The 27,865-nt window shown below is 48.2% G+C and overlaps 11 protein-coding genes across 15 annotated transcripts; 5 read left to right on the forward strand and 6 right to left on the reverse strand.

The window, feature by feature from the left end:
• Nucleotides 1-621: 621 nt before the first annotated feature.
• On the reverse strand, nucleotides 622-1,137 carry FVEG_12542 (hypothetical protein; the record flags this gene model as incomplete). The annotated part of the gene is made up of 1 exon (XM_018901888.1): nucleotides 622-1,137. The coding sequence occupies one exon, from the start codon at nucleotides 1,135-1,137 to the stop codon at nucleotides 622-624; it is 516 nt and encodes a 171-aa protein (XP_018760484.1).
• A 988-nt stretch (nucleotides 1,138-2,125) lies between these two features.
• FVEG_12541 (hypothetical protein) lies at nucleotides 2,126-3,512 on the reverse strand. 4 transcript variants are annotated; one of them, XM_018901886.1, is made up of 3 exons: nucleotides 3,438-3,512; nucleotides 3,232-3,299; nucleotides 2,126-3,170 (listed from the first exon to the last, which is right to left on the reverse strand). In XM_018901886.1, the coding sequence occupies exon 3, from the start codon at nucleotides 3,027-3,029 to the stop codon at nucleotides 2,214-2,216; it is 816 nt and encodes a 271-aa protein (XP_018760482.1). In that variant the 5' UTR covers nucleotides 3,030-3,170; nucleotides 3,232-3,299; nucleotides 3,438-3,512; the 3' UTR covers nucleotides 2,126-2,213. The 4 variants fall into 4 exon arrangements, with proteins under 4 accessions (XP_018760482.1, XP_018760481.1, XP_018760480.1 ...); XM_018901885.1 differs by having other exon boundaries at nucleotides 2,126-3,178; XM_018901884.1 differs by having other exon boundaries at nucleotides 2,126-3,299.
• An 891-nt stretch (nucleotides 3,513-4,403) lies between these two features.
• Nucleotides 4,404-8,993, forward strand: FVEG_12540 (hypothetical protein; the record flags this gene model as incomplete). Its single annotated transcript, XM_018901883.1, has 7 exons — nucleotides 4,404-4,541; nucleotides 4,587-4,706; nucleotides 4,753-4,858; nucleotides 4,911-7,386; nucleotides 7,439-7,856; nucleotides 7,913-8,215; nucleotides 8,271-8,993. The coding sequence occupies 7 exons, from the start codon at nucleotides 4,404-4,406 to the stop codon at nucleotides 8,991-8,993; spliced, it is 4,284 nt and encodes a 1,427-aa protein (XP_018760479.1).
• A 1,244-nt stretch (nucleotides 8,994-10,237) lies between these two features.
• On the forward strand, nucleotides 10,238-11,920 carry FVEG_12539 (hypothetical protein). The gene has a single exon (XM_018901882.1). The coding sequence runs from the start codon at nucleotides 10,280-10,282 to the stop codon at nucleotides 11,651-11,653; it is 1,374 nt and encodes a 457-aa protein (XP_018760478.1). The 5' UTR covers nucleotides 10,238-10,279; the 3' UTR covers nucleotides 11,654-11,920.
• Nucleotides 11,921-12,328: 408 nt separating this feature from the next.
• Nucleotides 12,329-12,715, forward strand: FVEG_12538 (hypothetical protein; the record flags this gene model as incomplete). Its single annotated transcript, XM_018901881.1, has 1 exon — nucleotides 12,329-12,715. One exon carries the CDS (start codon nucleotides 12,329-12,331, stop codon nucleotides 12,713-12,715), a length of 387 nt encoding a protein of 128 aa, XP_018760477.1.
• Nucleotides 12,716-13,936: 1,221 nt separating this feature from the next.
• FVEG_17292 (hypothetical protein) lies at nucleotides 13,937-14,808 on the reverse strand (the record flags this gene model as incomplete). Its single annotated transcript, XM_018906544.1, has 3 exons — nucleotides 13,937-14,159; nucleotides 14,208-14,720; nucleotides 14,768-14,808. 3 exons carry the CDS (start codon nucleotides 14,806-14,808, stop codon nucleotides 13,937-13,939), a joined length of 777 nt encoding a protein of 258 aa, XP_018760476.1.
• Nucleotides 14,809-15,590: 782 nt separating this feature from the next.
• On the forward strand, nucleotides 15,591-16,226 carry FVEG_12537 (hypothetical protein; the record flags this gene model as incomplete). The annotated part of the gene is made up of 3 exons (XM_018901880.1): nucleotides 15,591-15,761; nucleotides 15,815-16,035; nucleotides 16,082-16,226. 3 exons carry the CDS (start codon nucleotides 15,591-15,593, stop codon nucleotides 16,224-16,226), a joined length of 537 nt encoding a protein of 178 aa, XP_018760475.1.
• Nucleotides 16,227-16,424: 198 nt separating this feature from the next.
• On the reverse strand, nucleotides 16,425-17,725 carry FVEG_12536 (hypothetical protein; the record flags this gene model as incomplete). Its single annotated transcript, XM_018901879.1, has 3 exons — nucleotides 16,425-17,444; nucleotides 17,503-17,601; nucleotides 17,657-17,725. 3 exons carry the CDS (start codon nucleotides 17,723-17,725, stop codon nucleotides 16,425-16,427), a joined length of 1,188 nt encoding a protein of 395 aa, XP_018760474.1.
• Nucleotides 17,726-17,998: 273 nt separating this feature from the next.
• Nucleotides 17,999-18,748, reverse strand: FVEG_12535 (hypothetical protein; the record flags this gene model as incomplete). Its single annotated transcript, XM_018901878.1, has 1 exon — nucleotides 17,999-18,748. One exon carries the CDS (start codon nucleotides 18,746-18,748, stop codon nucleotides 17,999-18,001), a length of 750 nt encoding a protein of 249 aa, XP_018760473.1.
• A 1,273-nt stretch (nucleotides 18,749-20,021) lies between these two features.
• On the reverse strand, nucleotides 20,022-22,619 carry FVEG_12534 (hypothetical protein). The gene is made up of 8 exons (XM_018901877.1): nucleotides 22,346-22,619; nucleotides 22,210-22,279; nucleotides 21,734-22,104; nucleotides 21,308-21,685; nucleotides 21,195-21,252; nucleotides 20,957-21,146; nucleotides 20,566-20,905; nucleotides 20,022-20,509 (listed from the first exon to the last, which is right to left on the reverse strand). The coding sequence occupies exons 1-8, from the start codon at nucleotides 22,516-22,518 to the stop codon at nucleotides 20,104-20,106; spliced, it is 1,986 nt and encodes a 661-aa protein (XP_018760472.1). The 5' UTR covers nucleotides 22,519-22,619; the 3' UTR covers nucleotides 20,022-20,103.
• Nucleotides 22,255-25,139, forward strand: FVEG_12533 (hypothetical protein). 2 transcript variants are annotated; one of them, XM_018901876.1, is made up of 4 exons: nucleotides 22,255-22,348; nucleotides 22,415-23,694; nucleotides 23,745-24,425; nucleotides 24,473-25,139. In XM_018901876.1, the coding sequence occupies exons 2-4, from the start codon at nucleotides 22,665-22,667 to the stop codon at nucleotides 24,856-24,858; spliced, it is 2,097 nt and encodes a 698-aa protein (XP_018760471.1). In that variant the 5' UTR covers nucleotides 22,255-22,348; nucleotides 22,415-22,664; the 3' UTR covers nucleotides 24,859-25,139. The 2 variants fall into 2 exon arrangements, with proteins under 2 accessions (XP_018760471.1, XP_018760470.1); XM_018901875.1 differs by having other exon boundaries at nucleotides 22,255-23,694.
• Nucleotides 25,140-27,865: the final 2,726 nt, after the last annotated feature.

Here is a 27,865-nt window from a genome sequence, read left to right on the forward strand (position 1 = left end):
GTCGGGGTAAATCTGACGGTATTGATTTAATCTTATTTCTTCGGAGTCGGCTCTTGGTTGCTTCCGGGCTACCCGACTTACCGGATGCAGCAAAACACCGGCGTATGTTACACCGGCAAACGGCCAGTCATCGATCAGTATCCCGGCTTTTAGCCGCTTAATCATCAAGTAAAGTTTACACTTCAGAGCCGACAAACAAAACTAACTACATGTGCTTTAGATCGTCGGCGTCTAAAAGTGCCGACTCCGCGGACAATCCTGGTCTGTAAATCATTCCGGACCATGATTTTTTATATAAGTGATGTAATTTGTGTCCCTATACGCTTGCTATCTAGAAGTATCAAGACATCAATCTGCACCTCTGTTACTTTACTGCAGTCGATCCTATGAACAAACCTATCTGTCATCGACGAAATATCTCGCCCAAAACCTGTGCCCAGATAGAATAAAAAGTACTGGTAACGACATTGATCATATTCATAGGCGAGACAGGCTATCGTGATTTGCAAATCAAACTCTCCGAATACTCAGCGATACTATTACAGAGAACGCATTCCAGAACGCTACCGCCATACAGCTAAATACCATGCTCGGCGCGATTCGACATCCTCAAAATATCCTCTAGAGGCCCAGGGTAGCCCAGAGCGCAAGTCCACCAACGACCCAAGGAAACATCATCCTCACAGCCATCTGCGCATTAAACTCCTGCATGAGGTCCAAGACATTCTTCGCACTGGAATTCAAAGGCTCAGTCTCTGAAGACTTTGAGTCCGCAATGTCCAGAAGCTTGTAAGATGGGCCGAGCATCACCTTTCGAACCCAGATCCAACCGATGGGCATGAGTCCTCCTGCAGTAGCCCAGATCTTCCAAGCTAGAGCAGAGCTGTTTTCCTTGTACTCTCCATAGGCAATAGTGCCGATCACAATAATTGTGGTCAGGTCAACCCATGGCACAGTGGCTGACATGGACCAGTAAAAGTATTCCCATTGCTTTGCAGCGTCTTTGGGTGACTTTTGGACGATTGGGTAGACTGAGGGGAGAAGGCGGTAGCCTGATGTCATGGTACCGCCGTTGATGAGACTGCCAGCGATGGCAATGCCCTTGAGTGCTGGGAGATAGGCGTGAAGGGAAGTCATGTTTGTCTGTTTATTTGAAGTGTTTTGAGCAAGTGATGACGACGAGATAGCTATTTGTAACGGTGTTTGAGATGCAGTGAAAAGAAATGGAGAAAATACTTGTCTAGTGGTGGTGGTTGATGTTTATGTTTGCAATCGAAAGAGGAGCCCTTTGCTATAGAAAGCTATTCTTGAACTATGACGAGGGCAACACCGGCATTTACGTTCCAAACTGTCATGCATGGAAGCCACTCGACACTTTGTTGTCTCACGGTAAGCCGAACTGGCAGTCATCACAATACTCAACTAAGGTCCTGGTTGCGTATGCTCTTTCGGGTCCTAACTCGATAAGGAACTCCAGCTGAGAATACACTGGAGGTTTGCAGTGCGCCACTGGGCGAGCCGCTGACCGGTTGAGGGCTCAATGTGACTCTTGAGGGCACAGTGGAGAGAGCTGAAAACCTCAACGTAGCTGTATCTACGGATAACAAACCACGGCTCACAATTCGCTCACTATCATGTTCACTTGAACTGAGACATTCACAATTCCCAAGACGTTCTTGGCTACAGCGTTCAGGGTTGCAATATTGGCTTTAGCGCTTGCCCCCGGCCTCCCCCGGCCTGCATTAGCCTTTACAGTAGTTAGTTACCCCTCAGCGCTAGCACGCAGCAGGCCGCCCCCTCTGATCCCCTTGGGCTTAGTACTATTTCCGTGGCTGGCTGTTCGGTCGAATTTGAGCATTTTTGGACTATCAGAAACATGGTACCTTTCCAAAAGTCCATTTGGTCCGAAAAAAGATAAGGCCTGCATCGGAGCATCTTAAATTGAGGCCCTCCAGGCAGCTGATCATTGTGGAGTAGATGCAAAGCTATCTTAGGAGATTTTTTTCGATGTACGGAGCGTTGGTAATTATGCAGTCTGTATCGGGCACTTGGTTTGGCGAGAAAGGAAAGGTTGCACGTGAACTCATTCAACCTTCTGGAGGCTTTGGTGATGGATTTCCTATTTGGCTCACAGTCTCAACTAATTATTACTCCCACGTTGAACAGACATGTGTAGAATTGTAAAATAAACAGTACGATTAATGACGAGAAAGCTAGAACTGCACGCCAACAGCATTGACCAAGTTCTTGACAGCACCAAAGAACTCAACAAGACCCATCGTCCACCACGATCGCCTCTTCCAGCCTTCCTCAATAGGCAGTCTCTCGTCTTCAAAGATAGCTCTGACATACTTGACTGGAATCGTCTTTCCATCTCCAAAACAGCCCATCATGAGTGCGAGCTGGCCGCAGTTGACCTGATGTTCAGCTGGTCCATAAACCAACTCTGGATTATCCTCCAGTTGCCGTGAGATACGAGCCTTTATGAACTGGGCAAGATCTGGAATGGTGAGAGTTTCACCATCATAAGAATATTCCAGCATCTCTTCGATCAAATCTTGTTGAGGATCATTGTTTCCCTGCTTTTGAGCAATGTCCCGTCTTGACAGGGAGATGTCATGCTCGATAGCGCCATGAGAAGCAAGATTCTCAAGATTGAGATACTTCTTCCCATCAGTGATTTGCTTCGGATTCCAGCAGCCGAAATAGTCAAAAAAGGAATAAGGGTTCTTGATGAGCGACCAAATCCTCTGCCATGTGCCAACAGGCTTTTTCATGTATGCCTTGGCAGGGTTTTGGTACTCAAAGTAGGTGGGGATGGCGAAGACAGAGCCGAGGAGAGGACTCATGCCGACGTGTTTCATTGAGGCGTTGAGATCATCCATGAAAATGCCGCGTCCACTGCGCTCAAGGTAGCCATGGTTCGCGAGAGCATTGACAACAGGGCAGGGACTTCTGCTGGCATTGGGAGGAGCTTTTGCAAACTCTCCAACTGCGGGTGTAGGAGGCATTGGGATGGTGACTGACATGGACTTTGATGGTCTTGAGTGTTAGAGAATGAACAAGTAAAGGTAAATGAGCTGATTTCGCAATGACAGAAGGACGTGGGATTGCCGTTCCTTGAATCAAGATGAGCTGTTATACTATGAAGAGAAGAAGCTACAGGGTCACTGGTGAGCTTCACTTGTCATTAACCAATAGTATCCAGGTTGATTGCACTGGGGTCCAGACCTGTAGCGTCGTATTTGTGGCGGCCAGTTGAGCGCTGAGCATTTCCAATAGTCCCTTGATCAACCGCACTACTGAAGTCAGAGTTCGAGACATCGGATGTACGTGGGGGACGGGAAAGAGCCAAATGCGAGAGTTTCATTACTGCTTATGTCTTGTGGCTTGCTGAAACTGGCAACGTACTCACCCAGTTGGGAAAAGCTACTCACCAGCGCAGGGTACTGGCAGGGCGACAGCATCATGATAAGCGCCAGATACTTGACCGGTTGATAACCGGGTTATGGGATAGTCCTTGGCGCATTAGTGCACAGCACAGCTATGACTGCTCCCGCCACGGGATGTTTGGGGGCCCTGTAACAGCGGGAAGAGGAATGTGATGTTGCTGATCTCACCAACTGCTAACGATGCGCGTTTTCAGCTCCGGAGGTGGCCTGAGCACTTTGGAAAAGGCGCTATTTTAGACCCGTTAGCGGTCAGCCAGCCGCAACGGGCCGTGTGGAGAGTTCAGTGGATGAATTTACAAGCGGCTGAGCGGGGAATGTGATAATGATGCGGCATTGGGTTAAAGCCGTGATAACCGCTGCTCGTGTGCGTGTTCAAGTTCAGCTCTGAACTTTCCCTCCAATGATCTGACCTAGCCGTTTCTTGGTCTACTGAAGAACTAGTTCTTTTGTGATTGCTGGAGTAGTAAATGCATGAAATCAATAGCGGCGGACTAAGAAATGTTACGATGACGAATGAGCGGGCCACGAATGTCAGCCACGCGGCATGCAAGGTTCGTCAGCTCGAGAGTTGAGCGGGGATGCGCCAGAAACACAATGATTGAGATACTCTTGGCGTTGCAGATGCCGAGACATGGATAACAATGCCCGAGAATTGGTTCTGATAGACCGGAGTAAGCGAGGCAGGGTCTGATCGATAGTTTGTCTTCACAGTGCATTTCCAATCTCGACGCGGATGCCCAATCTGCATTGACTGATAATAGGCCCCCAGGCTGCACCAGTTCAAGGGAAGCATCGTAATAATTCTGTTTACTTCACACTATCTCATTTCATTATCATCTCCTGGCCTTCAGTTCAAAAGAGTGTGGATAAGTCACTTTTACCAAGTGAACCTCCTCCTCTCCCCTGCTCGTGTTCTTTTAACAATACGGCAGAACACTCCTCACCGTCATCATGAACGGCCACTCTCAGCACTCACATGAGCCTGTGATGAGTAAGCAGGATGAGGATCTGATGCAGCTCACGCTGCAGCTCAGAAACAAGAAAGAAGCAGAGAAATATGCCAAGTATCACGGCGACAAACTGATTGGAGTATGGGTCACTACCAAATTGTATTATGCTTGCTAACGTCTGTAGAACCCCATTGCCCCCAAGGTTGGCTTATGGGAAGATGTCAAATCCGTGTTCTCCAAGTCAAGCAACTGGCCCGCCTTGAAGAGAACGGCAGATGGCATCATTAAAGGCACTGGACTTGATGTAGGTTGGCTCTGTATTTTTTACTTTGTGTACTGACAATGCGTAGGGACAGAGTCTTGCGACTATCGCTGGCAGTCTTTCTGACTACAGTGTCCAACGCCAGAAGTTGATCGATGGCCAAGTCAAAGACAAGTACGACAAGATGCTGCACCGTAAGTCTACACAAGCCGCAGAGAGATTGATGACTGAGGCTAATTCCTTCAGCGCCTTTGACATACCTTGGAGATGCATTCCAGTATAGAACTGCTGATGGCAAGTTCAACAGCGCCATGAATCCTCATCTCGGTCAAGCTGGTGCTCCATATGCCAAGACTGTTCCATCAAAGACCGCACCACTGGGAGCTCTTCCTGATCCCTCTGATCTCTTTGATAAGCTCATGGCACGAGAGGAAGGTGGCCGAGAGAGCAAGTCTGGACTCTCTGCCATGCTCATCTATCACGCAACCATCATTATCCATGACATCTTCAGAACCAACGACAACGACAAGAATATCTCCGATAGCTCGTCGTATCTTGACCTGTCCCCACTCTATGGATACACCACAGAGATGCAGCGCAAGGTCCGAGATGACAAGTTCAAGCTTGGCCTCTTGAAGCCCGACACGTTTGCTGAGGACCGTCTACTTCGACAGCCACCTGGCGTCTGCATCATGCTCGTTATGTATAACCGGTATCATAACTATGCTGCAAGACAACTTCTCCGCATCAACGAGAATGGCCGCTTCAGGGTTCCAGCCATGTACGAGAAGACCAAACTGGTCTCTCTGATCATGGAGCATCTTCCTGAGAAGGACCAGTACGGCCAAAAGCTTCCATTGGATGACGATGTTAAGGAGAAGTGTAAGAAGTACGAGAAACTCTGGAGAGATGTCCGCGCAGCTAGGCCTGGCGATGCACCTTACGCTCCCCCCAAGACACCCCATGAGACAGAAAAGGAGAAGAAGAAGCGAGAGGAAGCCGAGAAAAAGCGACACGATGCTCTGGAAGAGATTGAGAAGTTCAACAAGTCTAAGCTGAACCAAGAGTTGGAAGACCTGACCAACGATCTCAAGCTTCTACTCAAGAAGAAGACCTTGAAGCTCAAGGATCGCGATCACCAAGCAGCTAAGGACTTCGAAGCGGCATGTGATGAGTTCAAAGAGGCCTGGGAAGCAGCCTGGAACAAACAAGACGATGACCTCTTCAACACAGCCCGACTCATCACCTGCGGCATGTACATTCAGATCTCAGTCCACGACTATCTGAGAGCGCTCATGGGCTTCCACCAGTTCGACACCAACTTCACGCTTGATCCTCGCGCCGACTTTGATCAGAAGAAGACGAGCCGTGGTATTGGTAACCAGGTCACAGTCGAGTTCAACCTTCTCTACCGCTTCCATTGTGCCATCTCTCTCAAGGATGAGAAATACACTGAAGACTTTATGAAGAATGTGTTGCACTTCAGGGACCCTAGCAATACTTCTCTTCCCGAGTTTCTGGGTACCATGGCTGCCGTTAAGCAGAAGGCTGCTGAGGATCACAAGTATGGTAAGAGGGAGCCTGAGCCATGGGAGGTAACCTTTGGTATCCCTGATGAGGACCCGACACCTGCGGCTGGGGCTGGCTCTTCAGGCAACACTTCGGACAGTGGTATAGCTCTCGACGGTGCTTCCAACAATGCCAGTGCGGAAAAGGTCACCGAGTCCAAGCACTTCACCCGCAACCCAATCACCAACCTCTTCGATGACAACCAGATGCTCAAGGAGCTTACTTCAGCCATGGATGACCCCATCTCCAACTTTGGTCCTCGCAACGTTCCCAAGTGTCTCAAGTCGGTTGAGATCATGGGCATTCTTCAAGCTCGTCGATGGGAGTGTGGAACTCTGAATGACTTCAGAGACTTCTTTGGCCTGCCCAGACACCAGTCTTTTGAGAGCGTCACAAAGAACACTGAGATCCAGAATGCCCTTCGAGATCTTTATGAGCATCCTGATAAGATCGAGCTGTATCCTGGTATCTTCTGTGAGTCTGATGAGTACATGGGCCTAGACCCAGGTCCCAGTGAGTCGAGCTCTGCTCTTTGGTCTGCCATCTTCTCCGATGCCATCACCCTCGTCCGATCTGATCGTTTCTACACTGTTGACTGGAACACCAACTCTTTGACCTCTTGGGGTATGAAAGAGGTCACTCCCAACAACGAGATTTGCAAGAGTTCAGTCTTCCATCGTCTCCTTCAACGTGCTTTCCCAGGCTGGTTCCCCTCCAACACCATCCGCTTCTTCCATCCTTTCTACACAGCCGAGCAGAATGGCAAATATGCCGAGGCTCAAGGCTATGGTGACTGGTTTAAGGAGACAGTTGATCACCCAAAGGTCGCCGTCGCTGCCCCAGTGCAGAAGCCTGAGAAGCCATGGTATCTCAGCAAGTTTGATGACATCAAGATCATCTTGCAGGGCGAGAAGGCCAAGAACTTCACAAACTCTGCGTTTTACTACAAGGCAAACCTGCCTCAAGTAGTCAGAGACGTGTTGACCACGGTGGAAGGAAAGGACGACCCTAAATACACGTCCACGATTGACGATTACGTCGAGAAGGTGGAAGCAGACCTGAAAGAGTATCTCGATAACGAAATGAGACATATTGTCAAAAGAGAGTCGATCTCTATGACCAACTCGACCTTCCAGATCGATGCTACTCGAGAGTGAGCATCCGTTTCACCCTTTAACTTCGAGATCCAGCTGACCACCTTATAGCTTTGCTATTCCTGTTGTTACTCGATATGTCGCTGACTTCCTTGGCTTCGGAAACAAGCTCTTCAAGACCCCCACCGAGGCCAAGGACACGTACAGCGAGAATGAGATCTATCAGCACATCACAAACTGCCAGATCTTCCTCTCCTATAATGCTGACGAGACCAAGTGGTTGCAGCGTCGTGAGGCCTTCAAGGCTTCTATGAAGAAGCTCATCGAACTGACCCAGAGAGGAACCATCTGGGAGGCTGGGCAGTGGGGCATCACCAAGGCGTTTTTTGGTAAGAAGGAGACTAATGCCATGCATAATCTTGGAGTCTTTGTGGCGGAGCAGGTTTTGGGCTATGAGAAGGAGCAGAGCAAAGCGGCTGCTATTCTTCTTCTCATTTGTCTTGACTTTGCCTACAATGCAGTCGTCTCGGTAAGTTGCGACAATACCTAGTTCATCAGAATTTGAGACAAGCTAACCACTACCAGTTCACTGCGACGCTGGATGGCTACATGAAGGATCTTTATGCAGCGGCTGATGGTCGTCCACATTTCATGCTAGGCCTACGTCATGATACCCGTCCACAATGGATTCAAGTCCAGGAGTGTGTCTTCAGCGATAAGCCAAACGCTGACGAGCATCTTGAGAAGATGGTCCAGACAATGGCTCGAATCACCGTTCGGCAGCCCATTGTTCGCAAGGCTCTTGAAGAGGACAAATATAAGTTTGCTGGTGTGAAAGGAGGAAAAGAAGTTACTATCAAGAAAGGTGATGCTGTTATCCTCGATCTTGTAAGTTGATGTCACCACCTGCTTGTCGAGAGTGCGGACTAATCAGTTTTAACAGGCCAAGGCCGGCGACGAAGAAGGTGTCAAGAACAGCCCAGAGAAGCGGCAGCTCTTGCTGGCCCAGCTCAGCATCGCGGACAAGTTTGGCGTCTTTGCACCCCGACGTATTGTCACGATTTCTCTTACCTCGATGATCAAGTTCGTCGCTCAGATGAAGAATCCTCGTCGTGGTCACGATGCACAGGGCAAGCTTAAGAGGATTAACCTAGACTCTACTCCCGAGGGCTATGCCAACTACATGGCTCCCGGCCGAGTCAGCTGGATTCAGAAACAAGCCGAGAAGCTGAAAAGCCCTGAAGAGGCAGAGGATATTGTTACCGAAGGCGATCTGCGGCCGCAGAGTGACACGTATCTCACCCCAACTTGGGATGAGTTTGTTCCCTTCCCCATGACATGGAAGATTCGCTTCGACGGCTTTGGAGAATCGGACTACAAGGTTGGCACTAATGAATACGGTAGAGTCAAGACGATGCCTACGCTTCCTGATTTCTGTCCTCCGTGGTATCAGCCTCAAGGTCCAAGCACGGAGGGTGGCGCTTTTGCTTCTACCGTCTGCATTTGTGCTGGTGAGGGATCTGGAAAGGGCGAGGTTGATGACAAGGGCGAGAAGGTCCACAAGAAGGGTTGTCCTTGTGTTGGAGGTTCCAAGAAGAAGCATAAGCTGAAGACGGCCCAGCTTTCGACGGGCTGTGGATTGAGTGATAACTGTGTTCATAAGTAGTGCTCTAGTTGGTTCCCATAATAATTGATCTCTTGTGTATTTGTAAAGTAGCCACGGTTATTTGTTGCTGAGGCGAGTCAGTTGTCTAGACCAAGTTCTTGTAGCTGGTTCTAGACTGCATGCCCCTCTGCTCGCCCTGAAGTTTCTGCTTGATGTCAACGCAAACAACTCCTGGAACTCGTCAAAGCTTGCTTACTTTTACCATGATAACATCTAAGCCACTTGATCAATTTGGAGAAATTTACGAGATAACCTATCGCAACCATTTGTCGTATTTGGTCGAGCCAGGGGATTTGAGAACTATGCAATGGAGTTGGCGTTTATCTTAATCCATGTGATATAATTACCAATATTTCACTTTCCCTTATTGACAGGGGAAAATTACACTGTAGGCTACGCCAATACCAAACGAGGCTTGGTAAACAATCCGGGTTCATTTTGACTGTCTGCTGCTTGAGCTATATCGTCCATTTGGTGTGTAGTGTCTAATCATGTTGGCGTCATTGGACGGCATTGAGCTTCTTCTGCACGAGCAAATACTGGACGTACGATGGTCCCATGCTTTTGATTCCATAGCCAGCTCATACCATATAGAACTTCTCGAATTGATTGAAGATAACAGAAAGAGTGAGCTTGACTCACATGAGATTCACGCCATATTTACTTGTTAATCAATGCCCCAATTCGTATCACTCTTGTATAGGTTAGATGAGCTTGTGGGCTGCCAAGATACGTAACAACCCATTTTTGGGCTTACCGCTAAGCGAGAGCGCCTACAACTGCTCAATCTAGTCTAGCTCTTCCGCGCAAACAACGCTAAGAATCATGGGAGATCTGCACGAAGCAGCTAGGATGATCCTCGTGAATCTCCTCTTTCTGAGGGGAACCTCGGATATTACACACAGCCCGGGCCAGGATTAAGCATAAGAGGCTCACCCAGATAAAAGGCGGGGCAGCACATTAGAGTTCATAACCGGACGGGCCAATGCTACCAACAAGCGTGGGGGCTGTTTATACGATTGACCGTATCAGAAGCTTCTGTGATTATTCCAGGGCCTCCAACTTCCTGATGTAGTAGCACTACCCCATAGTTCTTGAACTCTAACGGAGGCATCCATGGGACTAGCGAGCATAGACAACGGCAATTACAGTGGGGAGAGTTTGCATGGGAATAAACAGTTGCTAGAGTATAAATAAGACCATCCACTCGCGATGAAAATAGCTTTTATCATAAACCCAAACAACAGTTACATTTTCGATTGAGTTTTCACAATCAGACCGCCACCATGTTGCCAAAGTTTATCACGAATATCCTTGTCTCAGGCGCTCTCGTTGCTGCCGCTACTCAAGAACCCCTCCAGCCTAACCATTGCGACGTTGCCTGCCAACTTGCATACCGCAAGGCTCTCTCTGTTGAGACCAACCGCTGGGTCAACCAGAACGTGTCAACAGATGAATTTTACTCCAACCCGTCTAATCTGTCTGACTACTCTGCTGGTGATCTGGTCAAGTGGGAAGATGTTCCCGCTGATCAAGCCTCCAAGAGGTGGACTCTTCCTGGCGGAGTATCCATGTCTCGGTTCTTCTATATGACCGAAGACATTGATGGAAAGCCAATTCCTGCCACTGGATTCGTCTTGATGCCTTACTCGAACCCTCTTGGAAATAACAAGCCTTTCAGAACACTTGTCTGGACCCATGGAACTGCTGGTGGCACGCGTCAATGTGCGCCGTCAAATCACCGGGCTCTGTACTATGAGTGGACTGGACCCTTTGCTCTTGTGCAGCAAGGCTATGTTGTCATTGCCCCCGACTATGCTGGTCAAGGCAGTGATATTCCTCAGGGCTTCATGTATGAATCTGGTGCACTTCATGCCGGAGATGTTAGCTTTGGACTCCAGGCTGCACGAACAGCCCTTGGAAAGCGCATCACCAAGGAATGGGTCGTCATCGGACATAGTGAAGGTGGTATGACTGCCTGGAGAACTGACGAACGAGAGGCCAAGCCCGGCAAGGCCACTGGTGGCTTCCTCGGTGCTGTCGCAATCGCACCAGCTCTCCAGCCCATCAAGCTCATTCCCGAGTCCTTCCGACGGGCAAAAGATGGTCCAGCTGGCGATGTCGTGTCTATCTTCCTCCTCCAATCCATCTCACGCCTCTACCCCTCCATCAAGGTTGAAGACTACGCCACGGACATTGTCCTCAGCCGCATCGCCCTTGCAGACCAGGGTTGTATTAACACAGGAGGCACACTCTATGGTAGCCTTACCGTGAAACAGCTATACAAGAACACTAGCTGGGTTGAGCATCCCGACTTTATTGACTGGCAGAAGCGTTACAACGGCGCTGGAGAACACCCTCTCGCAGCACCCATGCTTGTTATCCAGGGAGATGATGACATTCTAACATACGCTGAGTATGCTGAAGAGGACTTCAATGCCACTTGCAAGAAGCATCCCGAGTCGACTGCTGAGTATAGACTTTACCATAAGACGGATCATGGTCTTGCTCTTTCAGTTTCCCAGGCTGACTTCTTTCCCTGGATCGCGGACCGTTTCAACAAGGTCAAGTTGAACAAGGGCTGCAAGAAGACTGTTATCAAGCCAGTCACCAAGAACTTCGGACTTACCAGCCAGGAGTGGCAAGTGGACCTCCTATGAGCGTCTTGATGGTGTTGTGAGGTCGAAGTGGAGGGAGGTTTCTTGTCATCGTTGTTGCATATGTACTTAGCCAGCCGTCTTACTATTACTAAGCCTGTTACTGATATCTTTGGTCCTACGAGCCAAAACTGGCAGGTTGAGCTGTTCAGGCCAATGGACGAATGCAATGAGATCTGACTCACCATTTTTGGGTTATTGAAGCAGTAGGACATTTGTGAATTTGTACATATTTATGCAACAACGGTCCTCTGGCAATTAATCTCCCGTACATCAATACCTGCTGCAGAGCCGGTGCGTCACAGCATGTATCCTTACCAGTAAAAGGCTTATTTCATTGCTTCGTTTGAGGGGGCTGTCGCTGGTTCGCAGAGACGGTGTAGTCCTACCACAGGATCGTAAGGTGCTTGTTGAGATCTCAAGAAGAAATTCAGCGACGGGTTTCATATTGAAACAATCAGCCAATAGCGGTCTCAGCGACCTTTATCTTGTTAGTGCAACATGTTGGTGGCTTCGAATTTGTGAGGGCGGGGTACTTGGGAGGCCCACCAGATTCCTGTGCCACCCAATATGTGTTCTTTTCTCTCTGTTGCGAACATGTAACCAGTACTTTCATTCATCTTACGTGGGTTATTATCAGTTTTACTTCTGATCACAAATTCTTACCTCTGTGTCAGCATGGATAATTCGTCGTTAATGCTGGCCCTCCAGCTCCAACAACAGGACCTAAGCCTATGGGGACAGTCCAAGAAGGGAAAGCAGCGCGAGGGTCAAGTGACAGATTCCGATCTTGCTCTTGAAGCTTGTCGTCATGAGCTTGAGCTTATGGCAGCTCAGATCTCCGATCAAGCATTGGCCCTTAGCATCGCAAGAGCTGTTGAGTCGGATGGGCAGCTTATTAGAGAAGCTCAGTTGGTGGAGGAGCAAGCTGCCAAGGATCGTGAATATGCCATCAGACTGTCAAATGATCCCATTGCAGCAACAAGATCGGATCCCGCGAAGACGAAGAAACTCCAAAGAGTAGAGGAAGAGCACGATGATGATTTGATCGACATCCTGAGATGAATGAATCTAGGCGGCTTTGACTACTCAATGTCGGGCCAACCTGAGTCGTCAAGCTGGGCATCATCAAGAAAACCGCCTCAGACGCGGGAGTGCATCGCCTGCAACGACCGTTTCCCGCCTCTTGCATTGTCTCAGTCACCTTGTTCCCACGATTACTGTCGAGAGTGCCTCGTTAGCTTGGCTCGTTCGTCTCTGCAGGACGAGACTCTATTTCCACCGCGATGCTGTGGCCAAAACATTCCCATCAAACAAGGCCGATGGTTGTCTCCAGAACTTGTCGGACAGTTCCAAGCAAAGAAGCTGGAATTCGAGACCCCAAATCGGACTTACTGCAGCGAGCCGTCCTGCTCAACATTTGTACCGCCAGCCTTCATCTCTGGTGATAGAGCTACTTGTCCAAAGTGTAATCGGATGACTTGTATTCACTGCAAGGGGCCACACCATCTCGGTGTCTGTCCTAGTGATACCGCCTCGCAGCAAGTCTTGCAGCTTGCGGACCAAAATGGCTGGCAACAGTGCTTCAACTGCCGAAGGCTGGTTGAGTTAAACTATGGATGCTATCATATAAGTAAGTCCCAAGGAGGTTGAGCATGTTGCAAGGTTACTGATCTGGAGCACAGCCTGTCTTTGTAAAGCACAGTTTTGTTATATTTGCGGCAAGAAGTGGAAGAGTTGCAAGTGTCCCCATTGGGAAGAAAGGCGCCTGATGCGAAGAGTCAATGACATTGTTAACCGAGATGACAACGTTGGCCAGTTGAACGCGAGGGCACGGCAGGCACGTGTTGAACAGGAGAGATTGAATCTGATGCAGAATCATGAGTGCACGCACAGAACTTGGAACTACCGTGGTGGTCGTCACCGCTGCGAGGAATGTCGCGACGTTCTTCCGCACTATATTTTCGAGTGTCCTCAATGCCATGTCATGGCTTGCAGAAGATGCCGATATAACCGCCTTTGAACCAGCCGTTCCATAACCATACATGACTTGAGCATTGAAGATTGGAAGAATGGACATTAGACAATTTTAAATGCCAGCATCCTTTCGATGCCTATGCTATGCATAAACTGATAATATGATTACATTATATGCTGCCAATAAAGTAGCTAAAAGATAGTGATCGAAGAAGAGCCTATCAGCTGGCATCTTGATAAGGTGCGCATGGTTATACAGAGTTCGGAGTCCAGCCCTTCACTTGGACCAAGTACTCCTTGATGCTTCTCTCACTGGGTTACCGGACTCATACTAGAACTAACACCAGGGTACTTCGACTCCTCCTTCCAGGCTTCCGGGGCTTTGCAAATCCTTATATCCTTCCCTTTTGCCTTATACATGACCCTATTTTGGCAGTTGTCGCAGATGTGTTCAATGTCGAATGACCACTTCGCCATATATGGAGCGACTGCTCCACAGACTGTTGTCATCAGTAGCGCAACCGCTTGTAGGCTGTCATATGTTAGCTGAGCTTCTGTCAAGGTGACGTCTTTCACGTACTGAGTTGTGCTTGACGGCTTCTTCTTCACTCTTGTTTCGCTTCGGCGTAGACAGAACGGACAATCGATGGCTTCGGGTTGGTCCCCAAGGAGATGCAGAGGTGTTACAGTATTTGAGACTGGGGGAGCAGGTATGACTTCCAAGCCAGAAGCATATTCAGTATTTGTTTGTAACGTTACACTGATAGGTAGATTATCGCGATTATGAGCGTATTCCACGAGAGCAAGTTCGGGCGCATCATGCATGACAGCCTGTGGAAGGCAATCAGAGTCAACTCGAGGGGCGTGTGCTACTTCGAGTGTACTATAGTTGCGAGAGTCGAGATCCGTTCCCGTAAGAGGCGGTAATGTAAATGACTCGGCCGATCGAGAGGTTATAGGCGTTATGGCCATTGGTGACACCGAGACATTAAAGGCGACTGGGCTTGAGGTCGTTGTCATAGGAGACACAAAGCCATCTGTTGTGAGGGGATCTGTTGTAGTTGCCTCTGAGTAGCTTGGTGGTGGTAGGGAACTGTTCATGTTAGTACAAGACTTGTAGAGGGCGAAGAAGCTTCTCACCCTGCTGGGACATCGTACAACTGCCGGTCTTTGGAGTCCATCAGGAGGGAAGGGAAGATGAGAAAAGTGACAAAACCTGGCAGCATTCCACTAGGAAGAGCAGGAGACAAGATATTTAACTAGCTCAATGCAAGCTCGACCACCACGGCCCATTAGGCTCATGTGTTCGGCATCGACGGAGCTTCTCAGAACAAGCGATCAACCTACTAATAGTCATTTCAAGGCCCTACGAGGCCAAGTTTAGATTAAAGCGTAACCCTATAGCATCTCGGCCACGCGTAGCGTGCGCAATGATCAACCCCAGAGCCGTAATGCAATTTGAAATCATGCCGCAGATGACACTAACCAACGGCACAATCCGGTACCGAAACCGAAACCGAGAGCGGCACCGAGGCCGCCTCAACCAATCAAATAGCAGCTGCCTCATTTGAGAAAGACGATCAAAAGGGCCCAGACTGAGCATTGAGCTTTGCTGACATTCCTGAGATTCTAACGAGCTTATTTGGTTGGGTCGGGTTAAAAATAGTGCCGGTAGGGCTGGTTTTCCGGGTTGTGCTATGTCTCTAAGCCTCAGAGCTCGGTTTCTCTTTTGCACTTTGCAGGTTTTTTCAAATACGTGTATGAGAATCTACGGTAACTGCCGCGTAATTAATAAAGTTGAGACTTGTTGATTCAGATTGTCTTGAATCGATTGCTGATGTTATAAATGTTGGTGCTTTCATCACTATCCAGCTTGATCATTATCTCAAGCCTCAACATCCTCATTCCATTGTAATCGCACGACCGTTTCTTTTTCTTCACTACCTTCACAAACTCCATCAAAATGACGCCTGTATTTCTCAAGAAGATGGAGCCGTTCTTCACCCTCCGCAACAAAATCCCCCTGCAGATTGTTATAGTCACCTTGATCATTACCGTCATCACCCTCTCAGGCGCGCGACTCATCTTGCCCAATCGGCCCCCAGGTCGCTCCACCACTATGGGTCTCGGCATGGTAAGCTTATTGTCCGACACGCGATCCCTCAGATCTAACATGTTTCTTCTCAGGGGGCCAAGTCCATCATCATCCTGGCCTACGAGATCCTCACCGAGCACTCTCTCCGCTTCCATCGCTGGAGCAGCCTCAAGGCTTACTTCATCCTTAATGCCATGGAAGTTGTCTTCTGGGCAGCTGTTGCGTTTATGATGATTCGAGGTAACTCTCAGCTTTGTGTCGGAACGAGCTGCGCGCTGGGTTGGGTTGTCTTTGTGTTGGCTGGTTTCTTGAGGTATGTCCTTCTCAGCATCAATACCAGATCGCGACTAACAAATCAGCCCGATTTATAAGTACCTTGCTGTGGTCACCTATCTGGATTGGCGATTTTACAAGAAGAACGGCTTTCCCCGCGGGACGAGGACGAAGAATACGGATGAGTCGCTTAGCACTCTCCGCTCTGATGACACCGCGTATCGTCACTAAGAAGCGACACGACGGCCGTGATAAGGTTGAGAGCCTGAAAGAGGCACGGGGCCAGGGCTGCGTCACAAGACTTTGAAGGAGTTACCTGGGCTTGTATGGATGGAGTTATTGTGGAATTATCTATGCATTCGTTTGGCTTTTGTATTCCAGCCATCTTTCCTTTTGTTCAACATGTAGATGGTTTCTCTCCCTTTAGATTCAATGAACTTGAGCAGTTTTCTCACATTCAATTGCTCCCAAGCACCACTCCAGCATTGACGACCATCGAGGTCCCATTTCGTTCCGGATATCTTGTAGCACAGGCTTGCCCCAATTCCTCATGAACCATTGTGATCTTCCAACTCGATCCAGAATGACACAATAGTGCGCGAGGATACAAAGTGCAATAGGGTGTCGCTGCCTGATGAGATCCAAAAATTCCGAGCTGACAGATAAACACCAAGTCATGGCAATTCGCTCATCAGGCTTAGTCGTTGCTCCAATGTGATTCTCTATCCAGGTGATTGCTGATGCGATTGAGTCTTGACATATCGCGATTCCCTCATCTTCGAAGCCATCTGGTATGGCAATTTGTCGAAGCTGCGTGAGCGTGGCGTCAAGAAGAGGCGTCGAGCCAGACTGGCTTCCCAGGACGAACAGATGTCCAATCCTGCTCTCTTTGAGTAATGGCTCATATCTGTTCAGAATGTCACTCATACCCCGAATAAGCACAAAAACATCGAGAAGATCGTCAATACGAGGCTGTTGACCAGCATTGTGAGCCCCGAGACCAGCGAACGCTCCAATGCCCAGTAGTGATGATGACAAAAAGATCTCCACGCAGCTCTCTTCAGTGATGCACGCGACAGCTGAACGAAGACCGGCGATAGCCTTATTTTGGTGTTGTGATGCACAAATAGCGTAGTCTGGACGATCTGGATGCAGGGAGGCCAAGTGGAATGCAGATACAGACAAGACTTGATGGAGAAGATAGACATGGCTCAGCGATAGCCGGGGTAGCTCAATCTGCCATATTTGCCGAAGCTCATCTGCTCGCGGAAGGGTAAGGTAAGTAGACGTCGAATACTGGTGCATCAACTCAAGATCCGTGAGCCAAGTACTTTGCTCTATTGACTCTTGGCCTGTGACGAACTTGGCTAGGTACGGCAATGGATCAGGGCTCGCGATCGACGAGTTGGCATTCGAGCTTTTCTGACGATCATCTCTCAGGGCATCGGCCTGTGTGATCAATCAAGTCAGCGTCTGTTAAAATCCACATTGATAACAACCTACGGACTTTATCAGCTGAACGCGCTCGTCGTACTTCCGAGGGTTCCTGGTAGATACAGGATAAGCCGTGTCTCTCGCACGCTGAGCAAGGCTGCTTCTCATCACACTGGCTGGGTAATTAGTCAGACGGCATTGACGTGTGCTGAGTACTCCGTTCTCACCTTGACGCGTCGTTGTTTACAGCGCATGCAACCCCTTCGAGACTTTTTGTACCCTAAGCGTGGGGGCATTGTGGCAGTTTTGTCGGTTGTTCTTTTGCTGAATGGTTTCGCTATCGCTTTCGCGATGGGCTTTGGGCGGTTAGTGATTGATAGGGTTGTATGAAATGGATAAATTAAGGTTGGTCAGTGGAGATCAATTATGCAAGATTATAAATGCTGCTTATGTAAAAACTGTTTCTGCGTATTTAGCTAGCTTAAAAAAAAGGGTAATTAAGTATAGTTATAGCTTTTTTATTTCAAGAAATAAAGCTTTTTTTTTAGCCAAACTGCCCTTTCTCTATCTTATTTTTTAATGGCGAGGAGAAATCCATCATAGTTCTTCTCCCCAACTGTTTGAATCACCGTTGCGTCAACACGGTCATCCCTCCCAATCGCTTCTATGAGTTGTCTAGTGCCTAAGACGCGATCATCTTTCTTAGCTTCATCGGCAGAAGCAACCTTGCCGTTCCGAACAACGTTGTCTACGATGATAGCTGTATTGGGACTTGTCATGCAGACTGCCAGATTGAAGTATGCGAGATTGTCTTGCTTATTCGCATCGATAAAGACAAAGTCAAACGGCGGTCGTTCTCCAGTTTCAACTTGGGTCGCCAATAACGGAAGAATGTCGAGGCCAGCACCCTGAAGGATCTCAACTTGTTCCTTTAAGCCCGCACCTGTAAAATTGTCCGATGCCACAGCAGCGTACTCCTTGTTTATCTCTATCGTCGTTACCTTAACGGTTGGCCCCGCTAATGCCATCCATGCCGCGCTGTAACCACCTAGTGTACCGACTTCGAGAACATTGGTGGCATTGCAAAGCTGGACTTGTAGCTTGAGAAACTTGGCCTGTGCTGAAGAACAGGCGATATCTGGGAGGCCGGCGGCAACGGAATCGCGATAGATTTTATCCATTGCTGAGATGTACGAGTCTTTGGCATTATTTAAAAGGTGTGAGTTGACGTAATTGTCAACTTCGACATGCCTCGAATCTCTCTCGTAAGTAGAGTCATATGACTGTGAGTCAACGGGCGTGAACTTCGGAGCCGACATGATATATATCAATGGCCAATGTGCTATTTGGCGGAGAGATCGTCTTTTAGTCGGTTGAGCTTAAAAGATGACGGAAAGGTGGGATAAATAAGATTTTAAATATATACAGCAGCAAATGTCAATCGCGCCCTTTAACAGCTCGAAAAGTTCTCATTCGAGCTAGAAACTCAAATTTGTGGGACTCAAATCATTCTAACGCCTCTCTCTTCGGCCCGAAGTCAGTCTTTCCGGCTTGGCGAGTATGACTTTGTCCGCTGAACTATGGGCATTGTGTCACCCCAAGACTCAATAGGAGGCTAAAGGCAATAATGGAGTCAATTGAATAAGTCAGCAATGTATACAACTAATAACAATAAGGTATGGACAAACACCAGCCCAGCATTCTAAAAATATTCTGCAGGATCAAGACATGAATCATAACGACAGAGGTTAGGTAGTATGCTTGACGCCTTGACTTCTGACTCATCTCCATCGTACAAGTGTTAGTATGACGGCTCGCCCTTCAGTCTGGCCTTCCATCCCCAAGTAATTTGAACGGATTGCGAGGCGTGAATGAAGAGAGCTTTAGTCCAACTTTCAATCTGGCAATGAAAGCATGATATCCTCCTGTAGCAGTTTGAGGACGGTTAACAAGGTCTGTGGTGTATAAGGTCTAATGGCTTTTGCTTCCTGGATGGTCTAGAATGTGCCAACTATCTAAGGGTTGGGATATCTTGGTAAAGTGCTGAGCGGCGACTGCCAAGGTAGTCAATATATACGGCAACACTCAATCCGACCTCCAACGAATGGGCTCCGTCAGTGTTCGGATCCGAGCCAGCAGATCTTTCGAAGAGGTTCCGCAGCTAAAGCCAAGTGTTACCGGTAGCTAACGTCGCGATCGTGCTATTATCGGAGAAAAGAGAGCTGTGGTTAGTGGCGTCGTGGTTAAGATTCTGGTCGGCACCTCCTGTCCCGAGATAGGTGGAGGGTCCTTATACTACTGAGCTTGACCAGGCCTTGGGCCAGGTCCGAAGAACTCGCCAGATACACAAAGCGAGAACCCATGTACTTTTTCAATGATTTGCAACGGGTCCTGGAACACAACAGACTACACCCTGGAATGTCTACTTCCTGATAACATTGCCAGATCCTAAATCCAGAAAAAGATATAAGTAATTACTAGTAGCTATAAAAAGAGATGATCTTATTTATATAATAAAGGAAATATAATATACTAAATATATTTTAATATCCTCTTTTTATTATTATATAAAAGATAATTTATTATTTAAAAAGCTTATATTAATTAAGTTATCAAATAAAAGTTTAAATGAGTATTAAATTTAAGTAAGAAAAAGATTATCTAGAACTGTTTCCTAGTAAATGCCTGTAAAGTCTAATTGCTCCATTTGCCAACGGTCTAAAAAGTCAAACCCGATAAAGTCCCCATACAAGAATGACTGATCATCCTGGGGTAAAGTCATATCTGTTGGAGGCGGTTGCAATATTTGCCCATCGCTTAAAGTCTGGTCTTGGGGGATGGTCTGGATCGTGCTGATTTGCTCAGTATCGCTCGTCGACATTGGATAAAGCTTGTTCTTGGAGAGGACAATCTCGAATGCCGGCAGAGCTCTCTTGATAGCAGGAGTATCGCGAATCTGGTCAAGTGCAAGCATGGTGTGTTGAACCGATATCCGAGCCATTGAGCGAATGAGGCTGGACTCTGCAGCGTCAAGCGCAGACTCTATATGCAGGGCTAAAAGGGCAGTAATAGTAGTAATGCTGAGAAAGAAAAGGTCAGAAAGTTCAGGGATGCAAGGATCAGAGGCAGTACTTACAAAGTGGTTGGCAACTTTTGAATCGTGTTGTTGATCATGACGCGTTTAACGATGGTGTCAAGCTCAAATATTGCTGACCTGAAGCGTTGCTGCGCCCACTCGCGCAAACCGCCATCGCTCATTTGCCATCGCCCACGACGCAGCAAACGACACATGATGCACTCAAAGCGATAGCTGGTAGTCAGAGCTTCGAGATGATATTTTTCACCATTTGCAAAAGACGCCATGAGCTGCATCCGCTCGGGGAGTGATGTTCGCCACGCATCGAGTGGCAGTATTCGCTTGTGAATCTCTTCTGCAGATGGGGTTGAACTTGTCACGACAGACATGACATTCCCGACTGAGATGAATGTCAGATGATCCGTTGGTGCTAAAGGGGGCCGAGACTTACAGATCTGAGCTAACTCGCATTGAGCTATTAGGGACACCTTTTGGGCCTGTGATATTGGTGATAAGATTCCGGACCATTGCTCCATGTCTTCAGTCTCCCAGTCAGCCTCTGTGAGGGGTCTAATTGGAGGCGCATTGGCAAGCAGCCGCATGTTCTGCGTGTTGATGAAGAAATGGAAGATATCTCTGTTCTACACCGCGTTAGTCTGGCGTTCAGATTGTGAAGGTCTGGAACTCACATGTAAAACCCACCAGATTCGTCTGTACAGCTTTTGAGATCCGTCGTCACGAAGGCAACTGATATACGTAAGCAATGCCATTGTTTGAAGGCGGTGAAGGAGTCACGACTCACGCATTTTGTACACCCATCTTTGAAGCACGGCGGACTGAGTTGTGAAACCAGTACTGAAAGTCCCGGTCAGACGGATGATCCAGGATGATGGCACCAAGAATCATGGATCCTTGCAACATGGAGAGTGGGTCACCCTGGCAGTGAAAGTCATGAAAGAGTTTGGCCTTTGAGAAGAAAGATGCTTGTGCTGTTGAACGATCTTGATAGCCGCAGCCAATCAAGACATCATGGGTGACATAGAGACTCGCAGCTGCTGCCACAGCATGAAGCAAGAAAAGACAACAGCTCCCCGAGCGATAACTCTGGATAAAATCTGTTCTGTTGAGGATGGGTGCAAAAGGATGTACATAGTCGAAGTATGCTTTGACTATGTTCTCCCTGGAGTAACATTAGCTCATATCATTGGTAGTGGTGAGATGGACTTACATGAATCGGGGAGGAGGAAGCTCAAAGACCTTTTTCTTCGCAAGATACTCGTTGTCAACGTCGTCAAGCTGAGGTGGTGGGTTCCAGTGGTGTATTTGACTGTTGAAGCTGTCGTCTGGTTCATCGTTTGACTGATGATCACTTGCATCTGTCTGAGCCGCCGAGGTGTCATTGACTGTATCTTGAAGAATATTAAGGTAGAGTAGATCTGCCTGGGTCTGGCCTGGCGGACGACGATCCCTCGAGTGGGGAGTGTCGTTGCGTAAAGAACTGCCAGTATGGCTTGCATGGATAGACTCTTCTACTGGATCAGAATGAGAACTATCTGTTGCTTGTCTTGATACATTTGTTGGAAGCTGTTGCTGTCGTGGCTATGAATATATGCAACTGTCAGCTTGGTACAGGCCACATGGCAGTGAACTACAGAGGACATATCACTAGAGTGGTACGAGGGAGGCGATGAGACAGTGACTAACCGACAAAACGGAACCATTGGTATCTGGTATATTTTTCCGCGACCTGGGCGTTTCGGCATTACGTCCTTTTCTAAAACACGTATCAGCGACTAAATCTCAATTCAAAACTTCACTCATCAATGTTATTAAAACTCACACAGTCCGTCGTTTCCGCGCCGACAAGACACACTCATCCGGGCACTCTCTACTAACACAGCTGCCGCAGGGAAGCCCAACAACAGCAGCATTGCACTTGATCTTGCGCGTTCTACATGGCACGCAGGCCTTGCTAATCTTGGGCGTAGACGAGGCCCGAGACGGCAGAGGCATTGGGGAATTAGATAAACGAAAATAAATGCGGTGGATATTTTTTGTTTCTCGTGTAAGATGCCGAGATGAACGGCGGTGCGGGGTTTGGCTGGATGTTGAAGAAGGGTGAAATGCCGCGGGGTTTTGGACGGTGATATAGTGAGGCAATGATATTGCCGTGGTCCACTTATAATTACGACTGTGGCGCCTGCAGGAATAACGTGCCGTCTGTTCCGGAGCACGTCGAGTGGTCTGCGGGGACTAAACTAGCCCAGAGTCTGCTTTCTAAGCCTGGCTATAATCCCACTCCAAAACACCGCGGACAATTCGATATCGCATGCTCGACGTGTCGCCCCCCCCTAAGCCAACAATGGAAAAAAGCAAAAGCCAATATTCGCTCCTTTAAGAGATGGGTGTCACGATGCCATAATCGTGCATCTGTGAGATTGTGTCAGAAACATCACAAACAGCCCCCATTCACTATGGCTATTGATCCTCAACCCAGTTCGCCCTCGCTGTCCTCCGAGACTATTGCCAACGACACTATCGGCAATGACAACAATGTCAACGAACCCAGCGTCGAGCCAAAGACACAGGAGCATCAGCATACAGTACCACCTCGACTCTCTCGAATTTATAGTCAAGCGCACCATATCAGCAAGTCATTCATCGATCAAAACTACCCAGGAGAAGGTACAACACAAGCTCCGTATCGTATCAACTTCCTCCCCGACGATTCCCAAAATGCACAGCTGCTCCCCCGATGGAAGAAGTGGGCGTTTGTCCTCCTTCAATCTCTAGCATGTCTCGCAACTACATTTGCTAGTTCAGCGTACTCGGGCGGTATCAAGCAAATCATTCGCGCGTTTGGCATCTCTCAAGAAGTCGCCACGCTTGGAATCTCGCTCTACGTTCTGGGTTTCACGTTCGGACCTTTGGTCTGGGCGCCCTTGTCGGAGCTTTACGGGCGCAAGAAGGTCTTCTTCTTCACCTTTATGGTTGCAACGGCATTCAGTGCTGGGGCAGCTGGAGCAGGTTCCATTGCTTCTTTGCTGGTTTTGCGTTTCTTGACTGGATCTATTGGCTCTGCGCCTCTTTCGAATGCCCCGGCGTTGATTGCGGACATGTTTGACAAGTCGGAGCGAGGCTTGGCTATGTGCATGTTCTCGGGAGCCCCTTTCCTGGGACCCGCCATCGGTACGTTCACATCTTTTGTCTTGATTCGAGAAGCAACTAACATTCTCCAGGTCCTATCGCTGGAGGCTTTCTTGGCGAAACTGCAGGTTGGCGTTGGCTCCACGGGCTCATGGCCGCCTTCACTGGCGTCACCTGGATTGCATGCACCGTCTTCATCCCAGAGACATACGCACCGTACATCCTGCGCAAGCGCGCCCAGCACATGTCCAAGCTTACGGGCAAAGTGTACATCTCAACTCTCGACGCAGACAAGCCACCAAGCTCGGCTGCTCACCAGCTCAAGAACGCATTGACCAGACCTTGGCTGCTGCTGTTCAAGGAGCCCATCGTCTTCATCACTTCCATCTATATCTCCATCATCTACGGCACCATGTATATGTGCTTTGCCGCGTTTCCCATCGTGTTTCAGCAGGGGAGAGGCTGGAGCCAGGGTATCGGTGGCCTTGCCTTTACTGGTATTGTTATCGGTGTTATTCTGTCTATTATCAGCTTCGCTTTTGAAGACAAGCGTTACGCCCGTGCTGCTCGGAGCAGAGGTGCCCCGATGGAACCTGAGGACAGATTGCCACCAGCCATTATGGGCTCTCTGCTCATTCCCATCGGTCTGTTCTGGTTCGCCTGGACAACCTTTCCCAGTATCCATTGGATCGTCCCCATTATCGGTACTGTATTCTTTGCCTGGGGTCTTGTACTTGTCTTCATGGCGCTCCTAAACTATCTCATTGACTCCTGTAAGTGCTTCCTCGCGCAACATCTGAGTGTCACTAACCAAGTCCAGACGTCATCTTTGCTGCGTCAATCATGGCAGCCAATTCTGCTCTGAGATCACTTTTTGGTGCCGCTTTTCCTCTGTTCACAAGACAAATGTACGATGGCCTCGGAGTTCAGTGGGCTAGCTCCATCCCAGCCTTCCTCGCCCTGGCATGTGTCCCCTTTCCCTTCCTCTTCTACAAGTACGGACGCCAGATCCGGATGAAGTGCGAGTACGCTGCAGAGGCTGCCAACGTCCTTCAAAAGATGAGGTCACTTCATGTCGCTGTGACTGAAGATGACGCCATGAACGAGGCTGAGGAGATGTGGAGGGCTAGAACGCACAACAGCCACGCATCGGCTGCTCATAGCCACGGTCACCGTCGATCTCTGAGCTACACTCGCTCTGCTTGATAGGCTAAGGTTTGAGTGTGATGTACGATGATGAGAGGAGTGAAAAGTAATCAAGTGGAGTAACTTAAGGGCTGCCAGGGAAGTAATCCCAGTTTAGACATTTCAAGACACGTCGTTATTACCATGTTTTCTTGCTTCTTAGACCTGATAGAGATACAATTGATAGAGATCGTTATATTCGGAGTAAATGATTATATTCCTTTATCCTTTCCCTTCCATCATGAAGCCACAAGTATATCCATGCTGGTGAGACGTGAATAATAGTTTACCAACAACTGCCCTCATAGACAATGGATAGATATATCGATTTTGCACCTCTAGTCCTGGTGCTTTCCCAGGTTGTGCTGAACATCTTACTCAACAGGTCTCGAAGTTTTGAACATCATCCTCTCGTAGCTCTATTGCGTAGGCGGTCAAATTAATCCATCCATGGCTTCGTCGAGTTAGGACACAGCAACTCCCACTCCGCAGCCTCCTCGATCAGAAGTGACAATATAAGTTCAACCTGGGAAAAGACCCTCTACCGTCCGTATCATCACCTCACTCATTGTCAGACGAATGACATTGGCTTTGTGATGATAACAAAACTCGTAGATAGAAAAGAAAGTGGATTTCACAATGCCAAGATTGATACTACTATTGTCACCAACATGTGTCTCGTGTCTTTCAACTCGTTCATAAGCCTATTGCATGTCTTTGATTCATAATCGCTGTAGTTCAAGACCTCGGAGCCCTGGATCACTTATCACATTGAGATGTGACGATGCTCAGGCCATCCAGAGACCGGGCTCACACTTCACCCCGCCAATACGTAACGCAAAGCCAAGCTTTCAGCTGGGAATAGTCATATCGCCATCTGAGCCCCCACATCGTGAGTCCACGTTGGCGGTTTAGTGGAGAGCTACCCCTTTCGATAATCGATCAGATACACAGGAGAGTGATGGCGAGTCATGAGGAACAGCAGAAGAGGCCACGGGGTGTTTACACGAGTAATTCACCGGACAATCTTTAACATGCCCCGAAACTCTAAATCGAACAACAGGTGACAAAATGTGCATGATTAGCGCTGTTCTTACGTGCTAATGATAGTATCACGACCTTCCATTTCTGAGCAGCCAGATGGGGCTAGTTTTGCCCTCGCTGCTAGCGTTTTGTAGGTTATCGGTATAAGAATAACAAAGGTTGTTATGAAAATCTGGAAATGGTTTTCCCCAGACTTGAGTGAACCTCCATGCGTAAAGGATCAATAAGCAACATCACTTTGCGCTAAGACTACACCAGCGGTCAAAGTAGTCTGTCCAAGCCTAGTATGTTTACACATGCTCTTAGGTATAGCTTCATCATCTTTAACAGATCCTCCTTCCTTACGGCCAAGGCTTCTCCTTGAGTGGCCTAAGTCTTTGTGCAACTTGACATGCCGTTTTTGTCATATGCAGGGACCAACGAGGAATCCTCAGTCGCGGTCTCGGCCTAGTACAATTACCATTGAGGAAGGATCTCCGGACAAGAGCATCAATAGCGGATAATGAAGGCCTTTTGAATAACTGGGCCTTGTGGATTGCTGCTGAAACATAAAAAGCAAATACCCATAAATGATCAGTTCGCTCAGTTCGTTTAACACAAGTTCTACATGATCCCCGAGAAGCTTTGTACCAAGAAGGTCTCGAACTTATATCATGCTCTTCTGATTTAGTTGTTTATCAGATCTTATGAATGCTTCGTCAATGGCGGAGTCGGGCCGACCAAGTATCGGATGTAGGTTACTGTGTAGCCCGAAGTAACAAGGACTAGGTCGGTTACATTCATCCCGCCGATCCCGTGTCGTAAGTGCTTCGCATCTCCAAGGACTGCCGCGGCTGGAGGCAACGGTCGGATGATCTACTCCCCGGGAGTCACGACGACTAGGACAGGCATAGTAACCAGAACCAATAAGGAATCAAGGACTTCTCGCCGGAGGCCCTTAGCGTTGACTGTCAAGCCTCATCAGAGTAAAAGCCTCATTTCGAAGAGCTCTATGCCGGCATTTGCATCTTGATGTCGTACCGTACCCACGAAAGCCACGTACTTGTATCCTGCTAGCGCACAGACTCCCGCACAGAATTGAGATCCGATTGAAGCTGGGTTCGGGTTCACGGACCAACGGGTTTCCTCGTCTGCAGAGACAAGAGTCACAATGTTAGAGTTTGAGTATGAGTCAAAGCCAATGCATGTTGGGGTACACAACATTTTTTGGAATGCATAACTTTCATGCATTAGTTTGACAGATACAGTCGATTGAAAGCGCCAATCACGTCTCAAGACCTGAACATGGAACAACCTCAACTGACTTGGACATAAGAATGTGGTGATACTAGGCTGAGCGATAGTTGCTATTTTAAATGCCCGTCTTCGTATTCCTGTCTTCTTGACTGCAAGCTCGAGTAGTGTGAGTTACTTGTCATCCGGGAGCCAGCACGAGCCAGCCTCACGACACATTTGATTGTGGATGTGAGTCTTCCGGCTTGACTTCCTTGAAGTCTCCTAGGGGTTTTAGTCTCCTGATGCAGAGATAGGTCGATGTCGGGGTAGAATTTCAAGAAGGTATTATGAGTAGAATTGGTTTGCATACTTGGACTTAGACCTTCACATCGGGATAGATTAGAAAATAGAGATCAAGCTCTAATGTTAATATACAGTTATACTATAGGTACAGTTAGTTAAGTATACAAAGCATACATTATCTGAAACTTCATACTTCTGTAAGTCGCACCTATGCTAAAATCAAGCCAACGTTATTAGGACAACATATCATGAAATCAATAGGTTCCAATGTTCTCTATCCTTGCACCTTACGCTATATAAATGCTGAAAACTGTTCGGACATTGACCGAGTTGGGCCTTGGAAGTCGTTGACTGAATGGCTATAAACAACTGAGCGGTTCATTCCCCCATGATATCAACAGGCGAGGTTAGTTAATTGTCTTGGCAAAGCCAGCTGAAATAGAATGTTGTATCTAGTATCTCATTT

Source organism: Fusarium verticillioides, chromosome 3 (genome assembly GCF_000149555.1).
Source record: "Fusarium verticillioides 7600 chromosome 3, whole genome shotgun sequence".
NCBI classification, from domain to species: domain Eukaryota; kingdom Fungi; phylum Ascomycota; class Sordariomycetes; order Hypocreales; family Nectriaceae; genus Fusarium; species Fusarium verticillioides.

Coding starts and splice junctions, on each gene's coding strand:
- FVEG_12533 (XM_018901875.1), top strand. CDS start 22,665: ATGATATTGCCGTGGTCCACTTATAATTACGACTGTGGCGCCTGCAGG. Junction 23,695..23,744: donor TTTCCTGGGACCCGCCATCG/GTACGTTCACAT, acceptor AACATTCTCCAG/GTCCTATCGCTGGAGGCTTT. Junction 24,426..24,472: donor AAACTATCTCATTGACTCCT/GTAAGTGCTTCC, acceptor AACCAAGTCCAG/ACGTCATCTTTGCTGCGTCA.
- FVEG_12541 (XM_018901886.1), bottom strand. CDS start 3,029: ATGTCAGTCACCATCCCAATGCCTCCTACACCCGCAGTTGGAGAGTTT.
- FVEG_12539 (XM_018901882.1), top strand. CDS start 10,280: ATGTTGCCAAAGTTTATCACGAATATCCTTGTCTCAGGCGCTCTCGTT.
- FVEG_12534 (XM_018901877.1), bottom strand. CDS start 22,518: ATGCCTCTGCCGTCTCGGGCCTCGTCTACGCCCAAGATTAGCAAGGCC. Junction 22,280..22,345: donor GCGCGGAAACGACGGACTGT/GTGAGTTTTAAT, acceptor TACGTGTTTTAG/AAAAGGACGTAATGCCGAAA. Junction 21,253..21,307: donor AAGATGGGTGTACAAAATGC/GTGAGTCGTGAC, acceptor TACGTATATCAG/TTGCCTTCGTGACGACGGAT.